This window comes from Lepus europaeus, chromosome 5 (assembly GCF_033115175.1).
Source record: "Lepus europaeus isolate LE1 chromosome 5, mLepTim1.pri, whole genome shotgun sequence".
Lineage (NCBI taxonomy): Eukaryota > Metazoa > Chordata > Mammalia > Lagomorpha > Leporidae > Lepus > Lepus europaeus.
In genome coordinates, this window is record NC_084831.1 from 116,763,364 (window position 1) to 116,782,748 (window position 19,385).

At 52.5% G+C, this 19,385-nt stretch overlaps 1 protein-coding gene across 2 annotated transcripts; it reads left to right on the top strand.

The window, feature by feature from the left end:
- The first annotated feature begins 1 nt into the window (after position 1).
- On the top strand, positions 2-6,106 carry ECM1 (extracellular matrix protein 1). Of its 2 annotated transcripts, none has more exons than XM_062192184.1 (11): positions 2-223; positions 2,071-2,133; positions 2,212-2,313; positions 2,418-2,498; positions 2,588-2,668; positions 2,953-3,009; positions 3,290-3,612; positions 3,889-4,263; positions 4,754-4,974; positions 5,081-5,168; positions 5,545-6,106. In XM_062192184.1, exons 1-11 carry the CDS (start codon positions 154-156, stop codon positions 5,773-5,775), a joined length of 1,692 nt encoding a protein of 563 aa, XP_062048168.1. In that variant the 5' UTR covers positions 2-153; the 3' UTR covers positions 5,776-6,106. The 2 variants fall into 2 exon arrangements, with proteins under 2 accessions (XP_062048168.1, XP_062048169.1); XM_062192185.1 differs by having other exon boundaries at positions 2,956-3,009.
- Positions 6,107-19,385: the final 13,279 nt, after the last annotated feature.

Here is a 19,385-nt window from a genome sequence, read left to right on the forward strand (position 1 = left end):
GATAGCAGCCAGCCTATAAAAAGGACAAGGAGCCGGCCCTGAAGTTCACAGCCACAGCCAGAGAAGCAGCTTCCAGCAGCAGCCCAGCACCTCGAATCCAGATCTGCCTGAGAGCACCCCAGTGCTGGCTCAGTGACCAGTCCTTCCCCCAGGATGGGGACCATGTCCAGAGCAGCCTTGGTCTTGGCCTGTTTGGCTGTTGCTTCTGCTACCTCTGAGGGAGGTGAGTGTGGGTGGATCAGCTTGGGAATTGGTCCAGGCTGGTGTGGGCAGGGGCCTGGATCCAAACAGCTCATCACAGCGGATTCTCCGTTTGGCCTCTCTTTTTCTGAGCAAGCCCAGAGTGGCCCTGGGGTACTGGAACTTCTTAGCAGGCTGAACAGCTCACAGAGGGAGTGAATTCAGACACTTAGGGAGGCTGTATGTGGGGGACTGTTGGGCACTAAAGCAGGGGAAGGGAGCCCCCAGGCTACTCCAAACCAGTTTGCCTTGACTCACTCACTGGTGAGAAGGAGGGGGTGTCTTTCCACAGATCAGCCCCAGGTCAGCGTCAGCACAGGGGTGCTCTTTACATGCTTTGAACCCTGACCAAAATAAGAGAACTCCTGCAGGAAGCTGTTAGGAGAATGTCAGCAGATCTAATCGGTATCTGTAAAAGCCTAACTCATTGTGCCTCCAGCTCCTAGTCTTTTGTGCCTGCAGATCAGCAGCAAGTCATTCCTTTCCCTGCTCCTGGCCCCTTCCCAGGTTCTAAGTTGAGCTCAACTGAAGACATTTAGAACTTCTGAATGGGCTCCTTATCAAAGGCCATTGGTTTTGTTTTGTTTTTAATTTATTTTAAGGATACAAAGAAATCTTCCATCTGCTGGTTCACTCCCCAAATGCCCGCAACAGCTAGGGCTAGGCCAGGCCAAAAGCAGGAGCCAGGAACTCAATCTAGGACGGCCACAAGGGTGGCAGAGACTTGATCCGTCACCTACTGCCTGTCAGGGTGCATGGTAGCAGGAAGCTGGAATCAGGAATGGGGCTGGGACTCCGACCCAGGCACTCTGGTCCAGAATGCAAGTGTCCCATGTAGCAACTTAACCACTGTGCCAAACACCTGCCCCACTGTCTAAAGGACTTAGAGTAAGAGGTGGGGTGGAGAAGGAGTGCAGGTGAGCCTCCAGCCAGCTCGAGGTGGCTCTGGAAACCACAGAGGCATGGCAGCAGGGAGGCTGTGGGGAAAGACACAGGAAACAAGGGCCTCCCGCCCCAGCCCTGGATGTCACATTCCCTCTAGGCCAGGTGCAGGTGAGCTATCAGAATAGCACAGGCTTTCTCAGAACCCAGGCTTTCATGTCTCCGTGTGGTAGGGGCAGGGCTAGGGGCACAGGGCAGGTGCAATACAGAGGGGGTTTTGTCTTGGTCTTTCTTACACTCCTGACCTCCACTGCTTCCCTATCCCTGTTCAGGCTCAAGAAAGGGCCCCTCCAAACTGCCCCTGAGGGGGCAGCGTTGTGTTGCAACATGTTAAGCCACTGCCTTTGACCCCAGCATCTCACACAGGAGACCTGGATGGAGTTCTGGGCTCTTGTCTTCAGTTTGGCCCAGCCTCGGCCATTGCAGCTATTTGGGGAGTGAACCAGCAGATGGAAGATCTCTGTCTCTCTGTCTCTCTTTAAGTCTGCCTTTTGAAGAAATAAGGAAATCTTTTAAAAAAGAAAGAAAAAAAGGAGTGCCAGTTAAAAGAAAAAGAGGAAAGAAAGAAGGAAAAGAAGAAAAGAAAGTGAAAAACAAGAGTGCCAGTTTAAGTCCTGGCTGCTCCACTTCCAATCCAGCTCTCTGCGATGGCCTGGGAAAGCAGCAGAAGATGGCCCAAGTGCTTGGGCCCCTGCACCCATGTAGGAGACCAGGATGGAGTTCCTGGCTCCTGACTTTGTCCTGGCCCAGACTTGGCTGCTGTGGTCATTTTGGAAAAGCCATCAGATGGAAGATCTCTCTCTCTCTCTCTCAAATAAGCAAGTAAATCTATAAAAAAGAAAGAAACAGAAACCGCCCCTGATTCTCATTTATCCTTTCTCTGGCCAGGCCCCAGGAACTCAGAGCAGAAGGAACTCAGGCCAGAGTACTTCATGCAGCACCTTCAAGAGGGTGAGAGTTGGGGGGCCAACGTGGGCTTGGGAGGCTGGAGAGAGCTGTAGGCTCTGACCACCTCCCTCTTACCTCTAGTTGGCTACGCAGCAGCCCCCGCCCCGCCCCTGACCCGAAGCCTCCTCCTGGATCACCCTGACACCTCTCCACATGACCCTCCCTTCGAGGGCCAGAGAGAAGGTACGGTCACCCCCCTACCCTGCCCCGCTCTTCAGATGGGGAGGAGGGCGGAAGGCACGCCCACCGCGGCTCCAGGACGCTCACACCCCGCCCGCCCTCTACAGCGCAGCCCCCTCCCCCGCGGGCAGCCATCCCTGAACAAGAGGAAGTGCTGCCCCATGCCCAGCTCCCTGCTGAAAAGCAAAGTGAGTGAGTGCCCCCTCCCCGGCGCCGGCCTCCCCGCGGCTGGCGGACACTGACCCCTGCTCCCTGTGCCCTCACCCGTGTCCGGCAGAGGACCCCCCGCCCCCTCATGAAGCCGTCCCCTTCCAAGAAGAGCGGCCTCCTCCCCAGCCGTTCCTTGAGCAGAAGGAAGGTAAGCAGCGCGCTGTCCTCTCACAGCCGCTTCACCCGCCCGAGAGCACGGGGCGTGCGGGCTCTGCCGCTGACTCCCTGTGTGACCACACATGGGTTACTTACCTCTCCAAGCCTTCGCTTCCTCACCTTGTGCAACTCAGGAAACAATACCTGCTCCATAGTCCTCTGATTCAACGGCATAGAAGTAGCATTTCTTGCCACTCGCTTCTCTATCGAGTTCCTCCTTGGGATGGGCGCTACATCCCTGCGTGACTTTCGCTCACCTGTGTCCATCTACCCCAGTAGACACACCTCTCCCCCACCAAGAGCAGAAGCCCTTCCAGTTCCAGCAGGCAGAAGGTGAGTGGCAGCATCAGTCTTCGATCCCTCTGCTAGAGCACTCAGGACCCTGGGGAGAGGAGCAAGGAGCCTGGGACTTGGGAAGCAGTGCAGGGAGCAGTGATGGGGGCTGGGGGGTTGTGAGGGTCGCACCTGCCAAGCCTCCATTTTCTTTTCCTCTCAATCAATTATTCCAAAGGTAAGAGCCACAGATCGGGTTCTTCCCATTTCCCCTGGGTCCTCCCAAAGCTTGTTTCCCCACGTTCCTTCAACCCTCCCCACTCTGTATCCCTCATTCTAGAAGAGCCAGCTCCCTCCGGGGGCCAGGGCCCTCCCGAGCCTCAGTCCTGGAATCCGTCCCAGCACTGCCAACCGGGCCGAGCCCGAGGGGGCTGGGGCTTCCGACTGGACGGCTTTCCCCCTGGGCGGCCTTCTCCACACAATCTGAACCAGATCTGCCTTCCTGACCGTCCACACGTGGTGTACGGCCCCTGGAACCTGCCGCAGTCTGGCTACTCCCACCTTAGTCGCCAGGGCGATGCCCTCAATTTGCTGGAGACTGGATATTCCCGCTGCTGCCGCTGCAGCAGCCATGTACAACGCCTAGACTGTGCACAACTCGTGGTAAGGGTTGGGCTCTTGACGCAAGGGGTGTCCTTTAGCTCCCAGACTGGATGTGTGTGCTCTCAGGGCTAGAGGCCCAGGCCTGGGTATGGGGAAACCTCAGGCCCCTTGCACGGGCCCTGCCTTGGCAGCTCCCCCTCCCAGCCCCTCCCCGTAACAGGAGAGCAGAGGACAGCCACTCCTTTCTTACCTGCCCTGGGTCCCTTCCTGGAGCCTGGCAGAAAGGCCGGGATGTGGACCTTGGGCAGCTGGGTTAACCCCTCCTTCTCACTCTAGTGGGAGGACACAATGACCCAGTTCTGTGAGACCGAGTTCTCGGTCAAGACCCGACCCCACTGGTGCTGCAAACGGCAGGGGGAGGCTCGATTCTCCTGCTTCCAGGAGGCCGCTCCCTGGCCTCACTACCGACTCCGGGCCTGCCCGAGCCACCAGCCTGGCATCTCGTTGGGCCCCGAGCTTCCTTTCCCCCCTGGGGCGCCCACACTGGACAATGTCAAGAACATCTGCCGCCTGAAACGCTTCCGCTCTGTGCCACGCAACCTCCTGCTTACCGACCCCATCCAAAGGCAGCTGCACGCTCTGACCCGGCTGGAAGTGGAGTTCCAGCGCTGCTGCCGCCAGGGGAACAACCACACCTGTACATGGAAGGCCGTAAGTGGGCGTCCCAGCCCCCCCGGAGAACCTGCCTGCCTGCCTGCCCGCCTGCCTCCAAGCTCTGATTCCGCCAGCCCGTCCATCCGGGTACCTCCCTGCTGTGAGCACGTCCACCCACTGGCCTGCTTGTGACTCTCCATCCATCCATGTGTCCGTCACCTGAGTCTGTTCGTCTTGAGCCTTCACCCTGCAGTCCTGGCCTCGCCCGCACATGACCCCACGCACGCACCCCGTTCACCATCCATCCATCACCTGATCCTCTCCGCCTGCTGTTCCAGTTCATCTCCCATGGCCGGCTCGGAACCTCACCTGTGTCCTTGCCCTTCCATCTTCCCCTCCCCACACCACAGCTGCCTCCCCGGCCCACTGGTCCTTTGCCCTCCCTCCTTGGCTCCTCCCCTCACAGCCAGGGTGACAAGGGAAGCAGATGTCGGTAGAGAAGGTGCCAAATGCCCAGGCTTCTGACTTTCCTCTCCCCGGCCCACAGTGGGAGGACACCCTTGATGGATACTGCGACCAGGAACAGGCGATAAAGACCCACCCTCATGCCTGTTGCAAATACCCTCCCAGCCCCGCTCGGGATGAGTGCTTTGCGCGTCGGGCTCCCTACCCCAACTATGACCGTGACATCTTGACCCTTGACCTCAGCCGGATCACCCCCAACCTGATGGGCCACCTCTGCGGAAACCAAAGAGTCCTCACCAAGCAGTGAGTCTTGCCTAGTTCTTCCCCAATTCTCTTCCCTTCCCTGGGCATAGTGACTGTTTGGATGCCAGTGGGTGGCCCTGACTCTGCCCCTTTCACACCAACACAGTAAACAGATTCCTGGGCTGATCCAGAACATGACCGCCCGCTGCTGTAAGCTGCCCTTTCCTGAACAGGCCTGCTGCGCTGAGGAGGAGGTGCGTGCACGGGGAGGGTGGGGGCCAGAGCCACAGGCTACCGCTTCTCTTTAGCACCTTGAGCCAGCCCACAGAAGTGACTGGCCAGGGAGGTCTCTTTCCTTGGTTCAGAAGTCTTCAGTCCTCACCTGGCCTGCTCCCAAACCCAAGTCCCTTTTCTGCTTTCTCTGGGCCTCCAGCTCTGGCAGTTCCAGATGTGCACATCTGTCACAAGGGATCCAGCTGCACAAGGCAGCCTTGCACTCTCTCGGCCCAGGAAGGGAACCGAGAGGAAAGCAGATGCCGACAGGAGGGATCTTTGGGCACCCAAGTATCCACACCTAACCTCTGACCCCGCCTCTCTCCCACGGTCTGTCTCTGCTTTACTCTTCCTCAGAAATTAGCCTTTGTCAATGACCTGTGTGGTGCCCGATGGAGCTTCTGGAGAGACCCTGCCCTCTGCTGTGACCGGAGGCCTGGGGACGAACAGACCAACTGCTTCAACATCAATTATCTGAGGAACGTGGCTCTGGTAGCCGGAGACACTGAGGACACCAAGGGCCAGGAGGAGCAGGGCCCGACTCGGGGCGCACATGTCAGCCCCACCCCTCAGCCCAAGGAAGAGTGAGTCACCCCAGAGCCTTGGAGGATCAGCTGGAGGGAACCCCGCCCGCCCCACCCCCTCGAAGGCTCATTACAGTAAACGCCTCTCTTGGCGTGCTCGCGGTCTGTGACACCACCCGCACCCTCACACCCTCCTAAGCTTCCCGATTCCTTCAGTGACTGCCCCTGGCCCACTGCCCTGCCCGCGCTGGCTGGCAGATGTTCCGCGGGCTGTGATGGGACCGCAGCTAATCCGCTTGACTTCATTATTCGTCATCTTGAATTGATTCATGCATTTCCAAAGGGGCACCACCTTGAGAGTTCCATGGTAAAATAATAATAAAAAATAAAAAAAGGTGGTTCGTGTCCTTGAATCCAAAAATGCCATAGCCCACTCTGAAATCTATAGATCTTCCCTCTTGATCCCTGGCATTCGTGCATGGATTCAACCGATATTCACGTACTGATACCCTCTATGTGTGTGCTGTCCAAGGCTCTGGGGATACACACTCCAGAAACAGCCGTGTCCGGGGGTTGCGCACAGCCTCTGAGCCTGGCAGGTGTGTTGAGTGTAGCGGTACAGGGGGTCAGCGTGCCAGCGGGAACGCAGTCCGGGTGAAGCAGGGCTGCGGCAGCACAGGCGCGCCGGCAGAGCCTCTGGGCGGCGAGGTCCGATGTCCTTCGGGTGAAGGGGCAGGCACCGGCCTGGCACAAGGGACAGCTCACTGCACAAGCATCGAGTGTGGGCGGGCCCCCACTGCACCACGTCCGCAGGGTCTGAAGTGGCAACTTCCAGCAGAGAGGACGTGGGCAGGTTTGCCTTTTACGATGCTCAGCGCGCAGCCTGGCAGGAGCTTGGGGCCAGTGCCGGAGGGAGGGAAGCGCCCTGTGTTCCCCGCTCTAATGGGGACTCTCAAACCCTGGGAACCTGCCCTCAGGAACTCGGAGCCTCCAGGCTGGGGCTGGAAGAAGCGGGAGGGGCACTCTGGTCTCACGCCTGAAAGCGGGACTTGCCCGGCCTCGTTCTGGCGCAGAGGGTGAGCCCGAGACAAGCTGAGCCTCAGCTGTCAGCCCGAAACGCGCCGCCCCCTCCTCTCCTTCACGACCTTTTGTTTATTTTTTGACCGGATGGCTGTTTCTAAGCAGCCTCGCTAAGGGCCCGCCCCATCCGTCCGTCAGCCAGGAGACCAATGAGCGGGAGAGACCGACGCTCTGCCCCGCCCCTGCGCTGGCGCCGGCGGCTTTGGTGTTACGCGGGCGGGGGCGACACTGCGCCTGCGCGGGCGTCAGCGTTCCTTGGAGGTTCCTCTGGAGCTGCTTGGGCTGGGGTCTTGAGGCCGGGAGGTAGGACCAGCTCCTCCGCCGCTCGCCCCTACCTGCTCATCCTGGCGGGGGCGGGCAGAGACCTGGGCGTGAAAGCCTCTCTTGCAAGCGGAAGGATCCGCCGGCAGAGACTCCTGTTTTCAGAGGGTCCTGTCTGCAGAAACTCCGGGGTGATGCTTCAAGGCTGCGTTTGCAAAGCGCAGTGCCCAGAGCCGGAGGAGGGAACACAGGACAGGAAGGGAACAGTAGGGCAGAGCAGTGGGAAGGCAGCTAAAAAGAATGCAGGGCAAGTGTTCGACAGATAAAAGCATCCGGTGCTGAGAGAACACTGGCTCGCACGCAGTGAACTATTAGATGGAGGAGGTTAGTGTAGACAAGGCCAGGGAGTGGATAGGATTGCTGTTAGCAAGAAAATGGAGGGGTCGGCGCTGTGGCTTAGAGGGTAAAGCCGCCGACCGCGACACTGGAGTCCCATGTGGGCTCTGGTTGGAGCCCTGCTTGCTCTTCCAATCCAGCTCCCTGTTAATGTGCCTGGGAGGGCAGCGGAGGATGGCCCAGGCCCTTGGGCCCCTGCACCTACATGAGAAACCCGGAATAAGCTCCTGGCTCCTGGCTTCAGACCAACCCATCCCTGGACTTGGGGGCCATTTGGGGAGTGAACCAGCAGATGGAAGATCATCCAGCTTTCTCTGTCTCTCCCTCTCTCTCTGTAACTCTTTCAAATAAATACAACTTAAAAAGAAAATGTGAACTGGTTAACATTTACAAAATCAGTAAACAAACCATTAAAATATAATTGAAGTCCAGGGATGGCAGATAAAGGAGTAAGCGATGGAAAGGTTTGTGGGACAGGGAGGGGAGGATATACAAAGCATTGGCTGTGTGCAGGGCTCAGGGGAAGTAAACAGAGTCTTATGTGTTAGGCAAGGTGCTGAGTATTCTGCCAATAAAAGGGACCAGAACGCCTCCCTCCAGGACTTCAGCATCCGTGGAGCCTTGAATAGCTAATGCTAGGAGGATTCTGAGAAGCCGAGAGCCACCCCGCCCCCCAGCCTGGCCTTCTGGGAGACACACCTGAAGACTACACCACAGTAGCAGAAAGTGTGCAGGGAGGGAATTGTGTCGGGGCCAGTGGCCCTGGCCCGACATGAGATGCAGCAGGCTGAGGCTGTCCCTTATCTAATCCTGTTTCCTGCACTTATTGTCCTGATGGCCGAAGGCACAAGATTTTTCATCCCACATTCCTGCAGGCAGGATGTGACTTCTGATGAAGGTCTATGATGTTCTTTGCTCTATCTGCAGAGCTTGTACCCTGACCATTGCTACTTTGTAAACTTGCTCTGTTCCTGTGCTATGCACGATTGCACACAATGAATGTTATCTGTATGGGGTCTGGGGTATATAACCTTGTCTTTCTGTGTGCTCGGGGCTGGAGGCTGAAGAGTTTCTTCAGGGAGACTGCCTTCAGTCCCTCTCGCCGGGCCCCCTACTTTGGCCTGGAACGCGATGAGGCAATAAACGTGGTGATAAATTGACTGAGTGCTGCGTGTCTCCGTGTGGTTTGTTGGGTGGCCTCCGACAGAATTGGACTTAATCCTGCTTTCTGGAAAAAAAATTTTAAGATTTCATTTATTTATTTGAGAGGTAGAGACAGAGAGAAAGACAGAGGGAGAGACAGAGAGAGAGAGAAGTCTATCTGCTGGTTCACACCCCAAATGGCTGCAACAGCCAGAGCTGCGCCAATCTGAAGCCAGGAGCTTCATCCAGGTTTCCCACATGGATGCAGGCCATCCTTTGCTACTTTCCCAGGCCATAGCAGAGAGCTGGAACGGAAGTGGAGCAGCCGAGACTTGAACTGGCACCCATATGGGATGCTGGCGCTGCAGACCGGGGCTTTAACCCGCTGCACCACAGTGCCGGCCCCATTCTGGGAAATCTTGAAGGACAGGTAAAGTCATGCCAATCTCAATATGTGTGCCTGTAGAAGGTATTGTAAAAGAAAAGTGACAGGGACTGATTTTTTAGAAAAATACTGGATGGACAGACAGGTGGATAGAAATAGATGAGTTGAGACAGGCGGACCAGTTCCTGGCTTGGAACTGGGATTACTGAGAAGTTTTTTTTGATTCTTCATTGAAGAGGGTGCATTTTGAAAAGATGTTTGGGAGATTGGAGTCACAGAACCTGGTTGCTAGGGGACATGTCTCAGTTGACTTCCAGATTTGAGGCTTGGTTACTAAGTGTTGTGGATGGAATGTGTCTTCCCACAATCTTCCGCTGCGGTCATTCCTCCTAAAGCCTCCTGATGGCTTTAGGAGGTGTGGCCTTTGGGAGGTAATTAGGTCACAAGGAGTCCTCAGAAATGGGTTTAGTGTGCTTTTTTTTTTTGGGGGGGGGGGTTGTGTGCTTTTAAAAGAGACCCCAGGGGCCGGCACCGTGGCTCACTTGGCTAATCCTCCATCTGTGGCCGAATCCCATATGGGCCCTGGGTTCTAGTCCTGGTTGCTCCTCTTCCAGCCCGGCTCTCTGCTGTGGCCCGAGAAGGCAGTGGAGGATGGCTCAAGTGCTTGGGTGCCTGCACCCACGTGGGAGACCAGGAAGAAGCACCTGGCTCCTGGCTTCGGATCAGCATAGCTCTGGCCATAGCAGCCATTTGGGGGTGAACCAAAGGAAGGAAGACCTTTCTTTCTGTCTCTCCCTCTCACTGTCTGTAACTCCAGAGAGCCGTCTAGCTCCCTTCCCATCACTTGCAGATACCAGAAGTCAGCCATCCCTCACCTGAAGCACCTTGCTGGCACTTGCTCGGCTGTCCACTTCCAGCTCAGTTACTTTGTTGAAGTACCAGTGAATGGTACTCTGTTGAAGGCGGGAGAGCGGCAGGCTATGTGCTAGGGGAATGCATTCCGGTTTGGAGTTCTCAGTAGTTGGTCTCCTCGGTGACAGCACCTTCGAAGGAAGCTGTCAAAAGCCACATTGTAGGGAACCGAGTGGGAGTGGCAGTGGGAGTGGGAGGTGCAATAAGGGAATCAGCGTTGCAGCTTCCTGTGTAAGTGAACCTTTGTGTTGTAGACCAGTGTCCATTAGACAGAACACTCCGTCTCTTGGATACTACAGATTCAGCTTATTGAAAAATGAACACATTTGGGGCAGGCATTTGGTGCAGCAATTAAAATGCCACCTGAGAAAGCAGTGGAAGATGATCCAAGTACATGGGCCACTGCCACCCAAGTGGCAGAACCGAATGGAGTTCCAGGCTCCTGGATTCAGCCTGGCCCAGCCCCAGCTGTTCTGCCCATTTGGGGAGTGAACCAGCAGGAGGAAAATCTGTGTATGTCTCTCTTTGTCACTACCATTCAGATAAATAAATAAATAAATATTTAATATGCCATCTGAGATCCCCGCATCCTGTATCACAGTGCCTGGGTTCAAGTCCCGGCTCCACTCTCAGTTCCAGCTTCCTTTTAAAGAGCTGGGAGTCCCTGATGGAGTTCCCAGCTCCTGGCTTCATTAGGCCTGGCCCAGTGTGCGTGACTGCAAGGCATCTGGGGAGTGAGGCAGCAGACGGGAAATCTCTGTGTGCAGTCTCTGCCTTTGGAATAAATAAAATTAGTTATTTTTTTAAAAAATTAAAAATGAACACATCTGAATGGGAAGCTGTGAAGAAAATACAGCAATACATTAATTGTAGAATGTAGGTGTTGGGTATATGAGTGTATGTGAGTGATCATTGCATCTCTTTTTTTAAGTTTTTTTTTTTTTTTTTTTTTTTTTTTTTTTTTAGGATTTATTTATTTATTTGAAAGGCAGAGTTACAGAGAGGCAGAGAGAGAGTTTTCCATCCACTGGTTCACTCCCCAGATGGCTGCAACGGCTGGAGCTGCACCAATCCAAAGCCAGGAGCCAGGTGCTTCTCCTGGTCTCCCATGCAGGTGCAGGGCCCAAGGACTTGGGCCATCCTCCACTGCATTCCCGGGCCATAGCAGAGAGCTGGATGGGAAGTGGAGCAGTTGAGATTCAAACCGGTGCCCATATGGGATGCCGGCACTGCAGACAGCAGCTTTACCCAGGATGCCACAGTGCCCACCCCCTAAGTATCTCTTAAACCCATTGGCAGTGGAACAGCACTTTATACCAAGGTTAGGTTCCAAAGTCGGCACAGGGTGGGCATCTAGCAGTAAAAGCGCCCACATCCGAGTACCTGGATTTGATTTCCAGATCTGGCTTCTGACTTCAGCTTCCTGAGAATGTAGATCCTGGAAGACAGCATTGATGGCTCAAGAAATTGGGTTCCTGCCACTCATGTGGGAGACCTGGCTTCAGTCCCTGTTCCTGGATTTGCTCCACCCCACTTTAGGCATCTGGGGAGTGAACCAGTGGATGAGAATGCTTGCTGGCTCTCTGCCTCTCAAATAAAAACAATTACCTAAGTTTTTAAAGAGTTTTATTAAAATACAGTTCACATACCATACAAGGCACCAATAGAGTATACAGTTCAGTGGGTTTTGTTCTATTACATTATGAATTTTAAATGTAGTAAAATATAGATGTTATAAAATCTGCCATTTTAGCCATCTCATAGGAAGATATAGTTTTGTATAAGAGACAACACCACGAATGTATATGCAGAATATCCAAAACTCTCACACCTCAATCAAAAATGGGCTAAAGGAGTGGCGCTGTGGCACAGTGGGTTAAAGCCCTGGCCTGAAGTGCCGGCATCCCATATGGGCGCCGGTTCTAGTCCCAGCTGCTCCTCTCCTGATCCAGCTCTCTGCTATGGCCTGGGATGGCAGTAGAAGGTGGCCCAAGTCCTTGGGCCCCTGCACCCACGTGGGAGACCTGGAAGAAGCTCCTGGCTCCTGGCTTCAGATCGGCGCAGCTCTGGCCGTTGTGGCCAATTGTGGATGTCCAGCGGATGGAAGACCTCTCTCTCTCTCTGCCTCTCCTCTCTCTGTGTAACACTGACTTTCAAATAAATAATCTTTTTTAAAAAAGATTCATTTATTTATCCAAGAGGCAAATTTACAGATGGAGAGAAGGAGAAGTCTTCAATTTGCTGATTCACTTCCCAAATGGCTGCGATGGCGCCAGAGCTGGGCCAGTTGGAAGCCAGGAGCCAGGAGCTTCTTCTGGGCCTCCCACATGGGTATGGGGTTCCAAGCACTTGGATCATCTTCCACTGTTTTCCCAGGCCATGGCAGAGAGCTGGATAGGAAGTGGAGCAGTGGGGACTCGAACCGGTGCCCATATGGGATGCTGGCATCACAGGCAGAGGCTTAGCCCACTGCGCCACCCTGCTGGGCCCTCTTCTTTCTTGTTGGGTGTGCTTTGCCTCCTTTCACTTTTTTTTTGACAGGCAGAGTGGATAGTGAGAGAGAGCGAGACAGAGAGAAAGGTCTTCCTTTTTGCCGTTGGTTCACCCTCCAATGGCCGCTGTGGCTGGTGCATCGTGCTGATCCAAAGCCAGGAGCCAGGCGCTTCTCCTGGTCTCCCATGCAGGTGCAGGGCCCAAGGACTTGGGCCATCCTCCACTGCCTTCCCGGGCCATAGCAGAGAGCTGGCCTGGAAGAGGGGCAACCGGGATAGAATCCGGCACCCTGACCGGGACTAGAACCTGGTGTGCCGGCGCCACAAGGCGGAGGATTAGCCTGTTAAGCCACGGTGCCGGCCTCCTTTCACTTTTCTTAATCTGCAGGTCTGTCCTCTCCTCCTTGGTGTCCCTTCACTTCCCCAGTCTCCTGAGACATCCCACTTTCCTGTGCCTGGATTGTTGTTGAGGGGCTTACCTCAGGGAGTAGGGGGAGGTGTGCAGGGGAAAACGCCTCCTAGCCGTATTGGCTTTAGGATTTTATTTTCAACTGCAGTGTGACTTTATTTTTCTTCTTTTTACATTTATTCATTTGACAGCAAGGGAGAGGGACACACAGACACCGACAGAAGTCTCCCACTCACCAGTTCTCTCACCAGACGCTGGCAAATGCCAAGGATGGGCCAGGCTGAAGCCAGAAGCCCCCATGTGGGGGTTAGGAACCCAAGAACTTGAACCATCACCTAGTGCTTCTCACAGTGCACATTAGCAAGAAGTAGGAAATGTGCCAGAGCCAGGACTTAGACCCTGGCGCGCTGATACAGAACACAGGCAGCATAACTGCTCGGATGCCTACCCTACTCCATGAGATTTTCCATGCGCACAGTCACATCCCGCGCAAATAACAATAGTTTGCTTCTTCGTTTAATTCTTTTGCCTTTCCTTGTTTTCTACCTTGTAAAGACTTCCGAGAAATGCAGACAGGAAGTGGGCACAAACGTGTCCTGTCGCTCCCTCCTTGCCGATTATGGAAGCTGGCCTCCACCATGGCCCCGTCCAGCCACACCCCCTGCTGTTCACATCCTGTGTTGTGTGACTGACAGCATGGCTGTAGCGATGGCATGGCGTCTCCGAGGTCAGCGGTGAGGGGGCTGAGGGGCCCAGGTTCTGTTTCCAGTGCACGAAAGGGTCTGAGGAGGAGCTATAGATCAGGATTGCAGAGGAATAAGATTTATTAGCATTATAATATTTATTAGCAACGTCTTCTGCTGTTTCCCAGGGGGATTAGCAGAGAGCAGGACCAGAAGCAGAGCAGCAAGGACTTAAACTAGTGCTCTAAAGTGGGATGTAGGCATCCCAAGTGGCAGCTTAACCCACTGTGCCACAACGCCAGTTCCTATGAGTGACTGTAGGGGGGTCCTCCAGCCCCAAGCAAGCCCCCACTGCAGCCCCAGCTGACATCTGAACTATGACCTCCTGGGAGACCCTAAGTGAGAGCCACCTTGTTGAGCCACACTCAGATTCCCAATGCACAGAATCTGTGGGATAACAGGCCTCTGGGTAATTTGCCACATGGACTGAATTGCTGATCTGGCAGCTTCCGGTGTTCTATCGTCACAGCCCTCTTCCTGCTTGCCATCGAGAGCCAGTCAGCTGGGTCTAAGCAAACCGGGACTGACTTAGAAACCTGTTCCCACCTGCCATAAAGGCCATAGTCACGGCCAGCGCCGTGGCTCACTAGGCTAATCCTCCGCCTTGCGGCGCCAGCACACCGGGTTCTAGTCCCGGTCGGGGCACCGATCCTGTCCCGGTTGCCCCTCTTCCAGGCCAGCTCTCTGCTGTGGCCAGGGAGTGCAGTGGAGGATGGCCCAAGTCCTTGGGCCCTGCACCCTGTGGGGGACCAGGAGAAGTACCTGGCTCCTGGCTTCAGATCAGCGCGGTGCGCTGGCCGCAGCGCACCAACCGCGGCGGCCATTGGAGGGTGAACCATTGGCAAAGGAAGACCTTTCTCTCTGTCTCTCTCTCTCTCACTGTCCACTCTGCCTGTCAAAAAAAAAAAAAAAAAAAAAAAGCCATAGTCACATGCTTAAGATAAGATAGCTGTGTGCCTCCTGGATCCTGGATCCTAAAATATCTTCCCTTGAAGTTGTGGTGTGTTAGTCCCTGAGGGCCTAAGATAACAGTGTGCTTTCCCCAAACTGTCTCAGTACTGCCTCGCTAAATTTTCAGGAAGGTCTTCTGTCCACTGTTTCACTCCCCAAATGGCAGCTGTGGCTGGAGCCATTGGAAGAGGAGCAGCAGGGACAGGAACCTGGTGCCCATATGAGATGCCGGCGCCGCAGGCCGAGGCTTAGCCCACTGCGCCACAGCCTTGGCCCCTGGGGCTTCGCTCCTGAGACATGAGTCTAGTCCGTGCGTAAATAAACTGTGTGCATTGTGTGCCTTTCCTCCCGAATGAGAGTGCCATTTGGTTATCATTAACCTGTAACACTATCATTAACCTGACATTTGTCATCTTATTAAGAAAACTGCTTTTGGGGCCTGTGACAGTGGCATCCCATTTGGGGTAGTGTCCCTGGCTGCTCCACTTCTGACCCAGCTCCCTGCAAATGTGCTTGGGAAAGCAGCAGAAGAGGGCCCAAGTGCTTGGACCTCTGCACCCATGTGGTGGACTGGGAAGAAGCTCCTGGCTCCTGGCTTGGGCCTGGCCCAGCCTCAGCTGTTGCGGCCATTTGGGGAGTGAATCAGTAGATGGAAGACATCTCTCTCTCTCTCTCTCTCTCTCTCTCTCTCTCTCTATCTCTATCTCTATCTCTCTCAACTCTGCCTTTCAAAAAAATAAGTAAATTTTTTTAAGATTTATTTTATTTATTTGAAAGATAGAGTTAAAGAGAGGTAGAGACAGAGAGAGAGGGGTCTTCCATCTGTTGATTCACTCCCCAGATGGCTGCAATGTCCGGAGCTGCGCCCATCTGAAGCCAGGAGCCAGGAGCTTCTTCCCGGTCTCCCACATGGGTGCAGGGGCCCGAGCACTTGGGCCATCTTCTACTGCTTTCCCAGGCCGTAGCAGAGAGCTGGATCAGAAGTGGAGCAGCTGGGACTCGAATCAGCGCCCATATGGGATGCTGGCGCTTCAGGTCAGGGCTTTAACCCGCTGCCCCACAGCGCTGGCCTCATAAATATTTTTTAAAATTGCTTTTATTCTGTTAAATAAAGATTGCAGGAGAACATTGTTCTGAATTGAGCTCCTGCACTAGCACTTGTGCCACCTTCTACTGCTTTCCCGGGCTGTAGCAGAGAGCTAAATGGGAAGAGGAGCAGCCAAGATTCAAACCAGTGCCCCTATGGGATGCCAGCGCTGCAGGTGAAGGATTAACCCGCTGAGCCACAGCACTGGCCGAGGGACATGGGCATCTTAACTGACCTAATCCTAATCACCAGGCCCACAGGCCACTCTCAATCTGGATTTTGTTCTTTATTCTGCTCACTTTGTTACTGGAGGAGCAAAGGGTCCTGGTTTTCGCGCAAGAAAGAATTCAGGCGTGAGACAGAGAGCAGTGGAAAGCAAAGTAGCAGCAAAGTAGCAAGTTTATTAGGGTAGGGACATCCATAAGAACGGATGGGCACCTCTCCAGACAGAACCTCAGAGAGAGTGCCTAGTGCACATTTAGGCTGGGGTTTTTAAGGGGGTGGGTCTTGGCTTCCCGCCTTTTCTCTCCCCCTCTCCTTCTCCAGAACAAAGGACTTGTTGGGTGTAAATAGGAAACATTCCTTTCTGAGTTTTCCCCCTGAAGTTGTCAGACAGGGGAAGCCTGGCTGGCTCCTCCCCACCTTAGAGGAAGGATGTTTATCAGGTAGAAGGGTCAGGACTCCCTGGAAGGTCATCAGGACCCGGGCAGGACTTAGCAGTGCAAATACTGGGCTGCACCTGAAAGGTTATCGGGGTGACTTTGAAATGTGGATGCTGGACCGCTGTAGATGTCAACTCCTTAGGCCCTTGTCACACACACATAAGCTCATTTCTGACTTCCTACCTAACAACTTCAGCCCTTCTCTGGCAATAAAACCCAGCTCTTCTGCTCAGACTGTACTCCACAAGGCCCCGTTGCCAGATTCAACTTCCCAAGGATTGCCTTAGGGTTTCTGTGTCATTGTTCCTGAATGAAATTCCCCTGTAGTTTTTCTTCCTTGCATTGTCTGTTATCAGGCTTTGATATCGAGTCTGAGATTCTTCTAATCTCAAAATGAGGTGGCAGTGTAGTTGCTTCTATTCTGGGAGAGAGTTTTCATAAGGTTGATTTTATTTCTTCCTTAGATGTTTGATGGAAGTCGCTGATAAAACCAAATGGCTGGAGCCAACGCTGTGGCCTAGAGGGTAAGGCCGCCGCCTGTGGTGCCTGCATCCCATGTGGGCGCTGGTTTGAGTCCTGCCTGCTCTACTTCTGATCCAGCTCTCTGCTACGGCCTGGGAAAGCAGTAGAAGATGGCCCAAGTCCTTGCGCCTCTGCACCTGTGTGGGAGAAGCGGAAGAAGCTCCTGGCTTCAGATGGACCCAGATCCGGCCATTGTAGCCATTTGAGGAGTAAACCAGTGGATGGGAGACTTTCTCTCTCTCTCTGCCTCTGCCTCTCTGTAACTCCCTGCCTTTCAAATAAATAAATAAATCTTAAAAAAGAAATTAATTTTAAAAATGGCCCTGAAACAAGCTTTGTGGGAAAACATTTGAAAATTATTGGTCTATTCAATGTTCCTATTCTAGGGAAATTTGCGTAAACTTTTTTCCCTCCCTAGGAATGTATCCACTTCATTAAGTTTCCAAATGCTTTGCATTGAGTTCACAGCGTCCCCTTGGTTTCTTCGCTGAGCTGCAGGGGTTATAGTGACGTCCTCTGTGTCCATTCCCATTGGGGGCCCTTTGTGCCTTTTCTCTTCTGTCTCAGCCAAGGTTTATCAGTTCCATTAATCTTCTTGCAGTACCAACTTCTGTTTATTTTTATTTTATTGTGTATTTTCAATCTTCTTTATTATTTTTTTAATTTAATCAAGTTTAGCTTGTTATTTTTCTTTTTGAGGGGCATGTTCGGTTCGTTAATTTTTAGTCTTTCTTCTTTTCTACGTAAAACTGTAAGTTTCAGAGACTAGTCTCTGTCCCACAACTGTTGATATATAGTATTTTAAAATTACTTAGCTCAAACTATATTTTATAATTTATTTGATTCATGGATTATTTAAAAGCATATTGTTTAATTTCTAAACATATGAGGTTTTCTAGCTAGTCTTTTGTTTTTTATTTTTTATTTTTTATTTTTTGACAGGCAGAGTTAGACAGAGGGAGAGAGAGACAGAGAGAAAGGACCTCCTTTTTTTTTTTCCATTGGTTCATCCCACAAATGGCCGCTACAGCCGATGCGCTGCACTGATCCGAAGCCAGGAGCCAGGTGCTTCTCCTGGTCCCCCATGCGGGTGCAGGCCCAAGGACCTGGGCCATCCTCCACTGCCCTCCCGGGCCACAGCAGAGAGCTGGACTGGAAGAGGAGCAACCGGGACTAGAACCAGGGTGCTGGTGCTACAGGCGGAGGATTAGCCAAGTGAGCCGTGGCGCCGGCCTTGTTTTTTATTTCTAATGTAATTGTACTGTGGCCAAAGAATAAATTCTGAATTAATTCAATCATTTGATTTGTGGTGTGGTCATTTATTATAAATATATATGCTTGAAGGAAATCTTAATTTTCTAGTTTTTCAATTATAATAGTCTTTATTTATGGTAAAATTAGCTAGTGTTGTTATTCAAATCTAAATTTTTACTGATTTTTTTGTTTACTAAAAGTATGTAAAAATGTGATTGGATATTTGTTCATTTAAATTTTGTTTTAAATAAATTAAGATCATGTCATAAAGTTCAACAAATTTAAAATAGTTATGTCTCCAATGTACATTAAACCTTTTTGTAAATATGGGATATTCCAATTTTTCTTAGTAAATAGCATAAGTTGCATTTTTTCCAAAAACTTCAGTCTGACAACCATGCCATTTTTTTTTTAATTTATTTAAGCAGAGTTACAGAGCGGGGGGAGGTTGTCCCTCCACTGGTTCACTCCCCAGATGGCCACAACGGCTGGAGCTGGGCCCATATGAGCTACCAGCGTGGCAGGCAAGAGCTTAACCTGCTCCACCCCAGCGCTTATTTGATGGCGTCAGTTTTTGAAGAATTTCACCCCGTGTCCCGCCCCTGAGGAACTCTGTTTACCTCCTGTCCTGACATCCTCTTTCCCTACAGTTGAACAGCAACTTCATTCTGCATATAGTTTTCTGACCTATGTTCTAGTCTATGAATTTTCAATTCTGCTATATCTAATATGCCGCTAAAATGTCCTGTGTTAGCTCTTAAGTTTACTTATTGTAATTTTTATTTATTTTTTGAAGGTTTATTTATTTATTTGCAAGTCAGAGCTACAGAGAGAGAGGGAGAGAGAGAGATCTTCCATCTGCTGGTTCACTCCCCAAATGGCCACAATAGCCGGAGCTGGGCTGCTCCAAAGCCAGGAGCCAGGAGCTTCTTCCAGGTCTCCCACATGGGTGCAGGGACCCAAGCACTTGGGCCATCTTTTGCTGTTTTCCCAGACCATTAGCAGGGAGCTGGATCAGAAGTGGAGCAGCCGGGACAGGAATCTTGGTGCCAGCGTTACACACAGCTGCTTCATCCGCTGCACCACAGCGCCGGCCCCTATTATAACTTTTAGTTCCAGAATTTTCAGTTTTCCCCTTGTTTAGATCCACTCTATCATGGAAAAACATTTTCTGGTTCTCAATCAATTTTTCCAATTTTGGATGTTATTCTTGAATTTAACAAGTACAACTGGTTTATAATCTGGCAATGACTTCAGTATCTGATGCTGTCTCAGCTACCCATCATGCCTGTTATTCTTATCTGTGCCATCTTATACCCTCGGGTTCTCATTGCATGCGGCCTTGCTTTTGGAATCTCATTTGTAGAAATGCTTTGA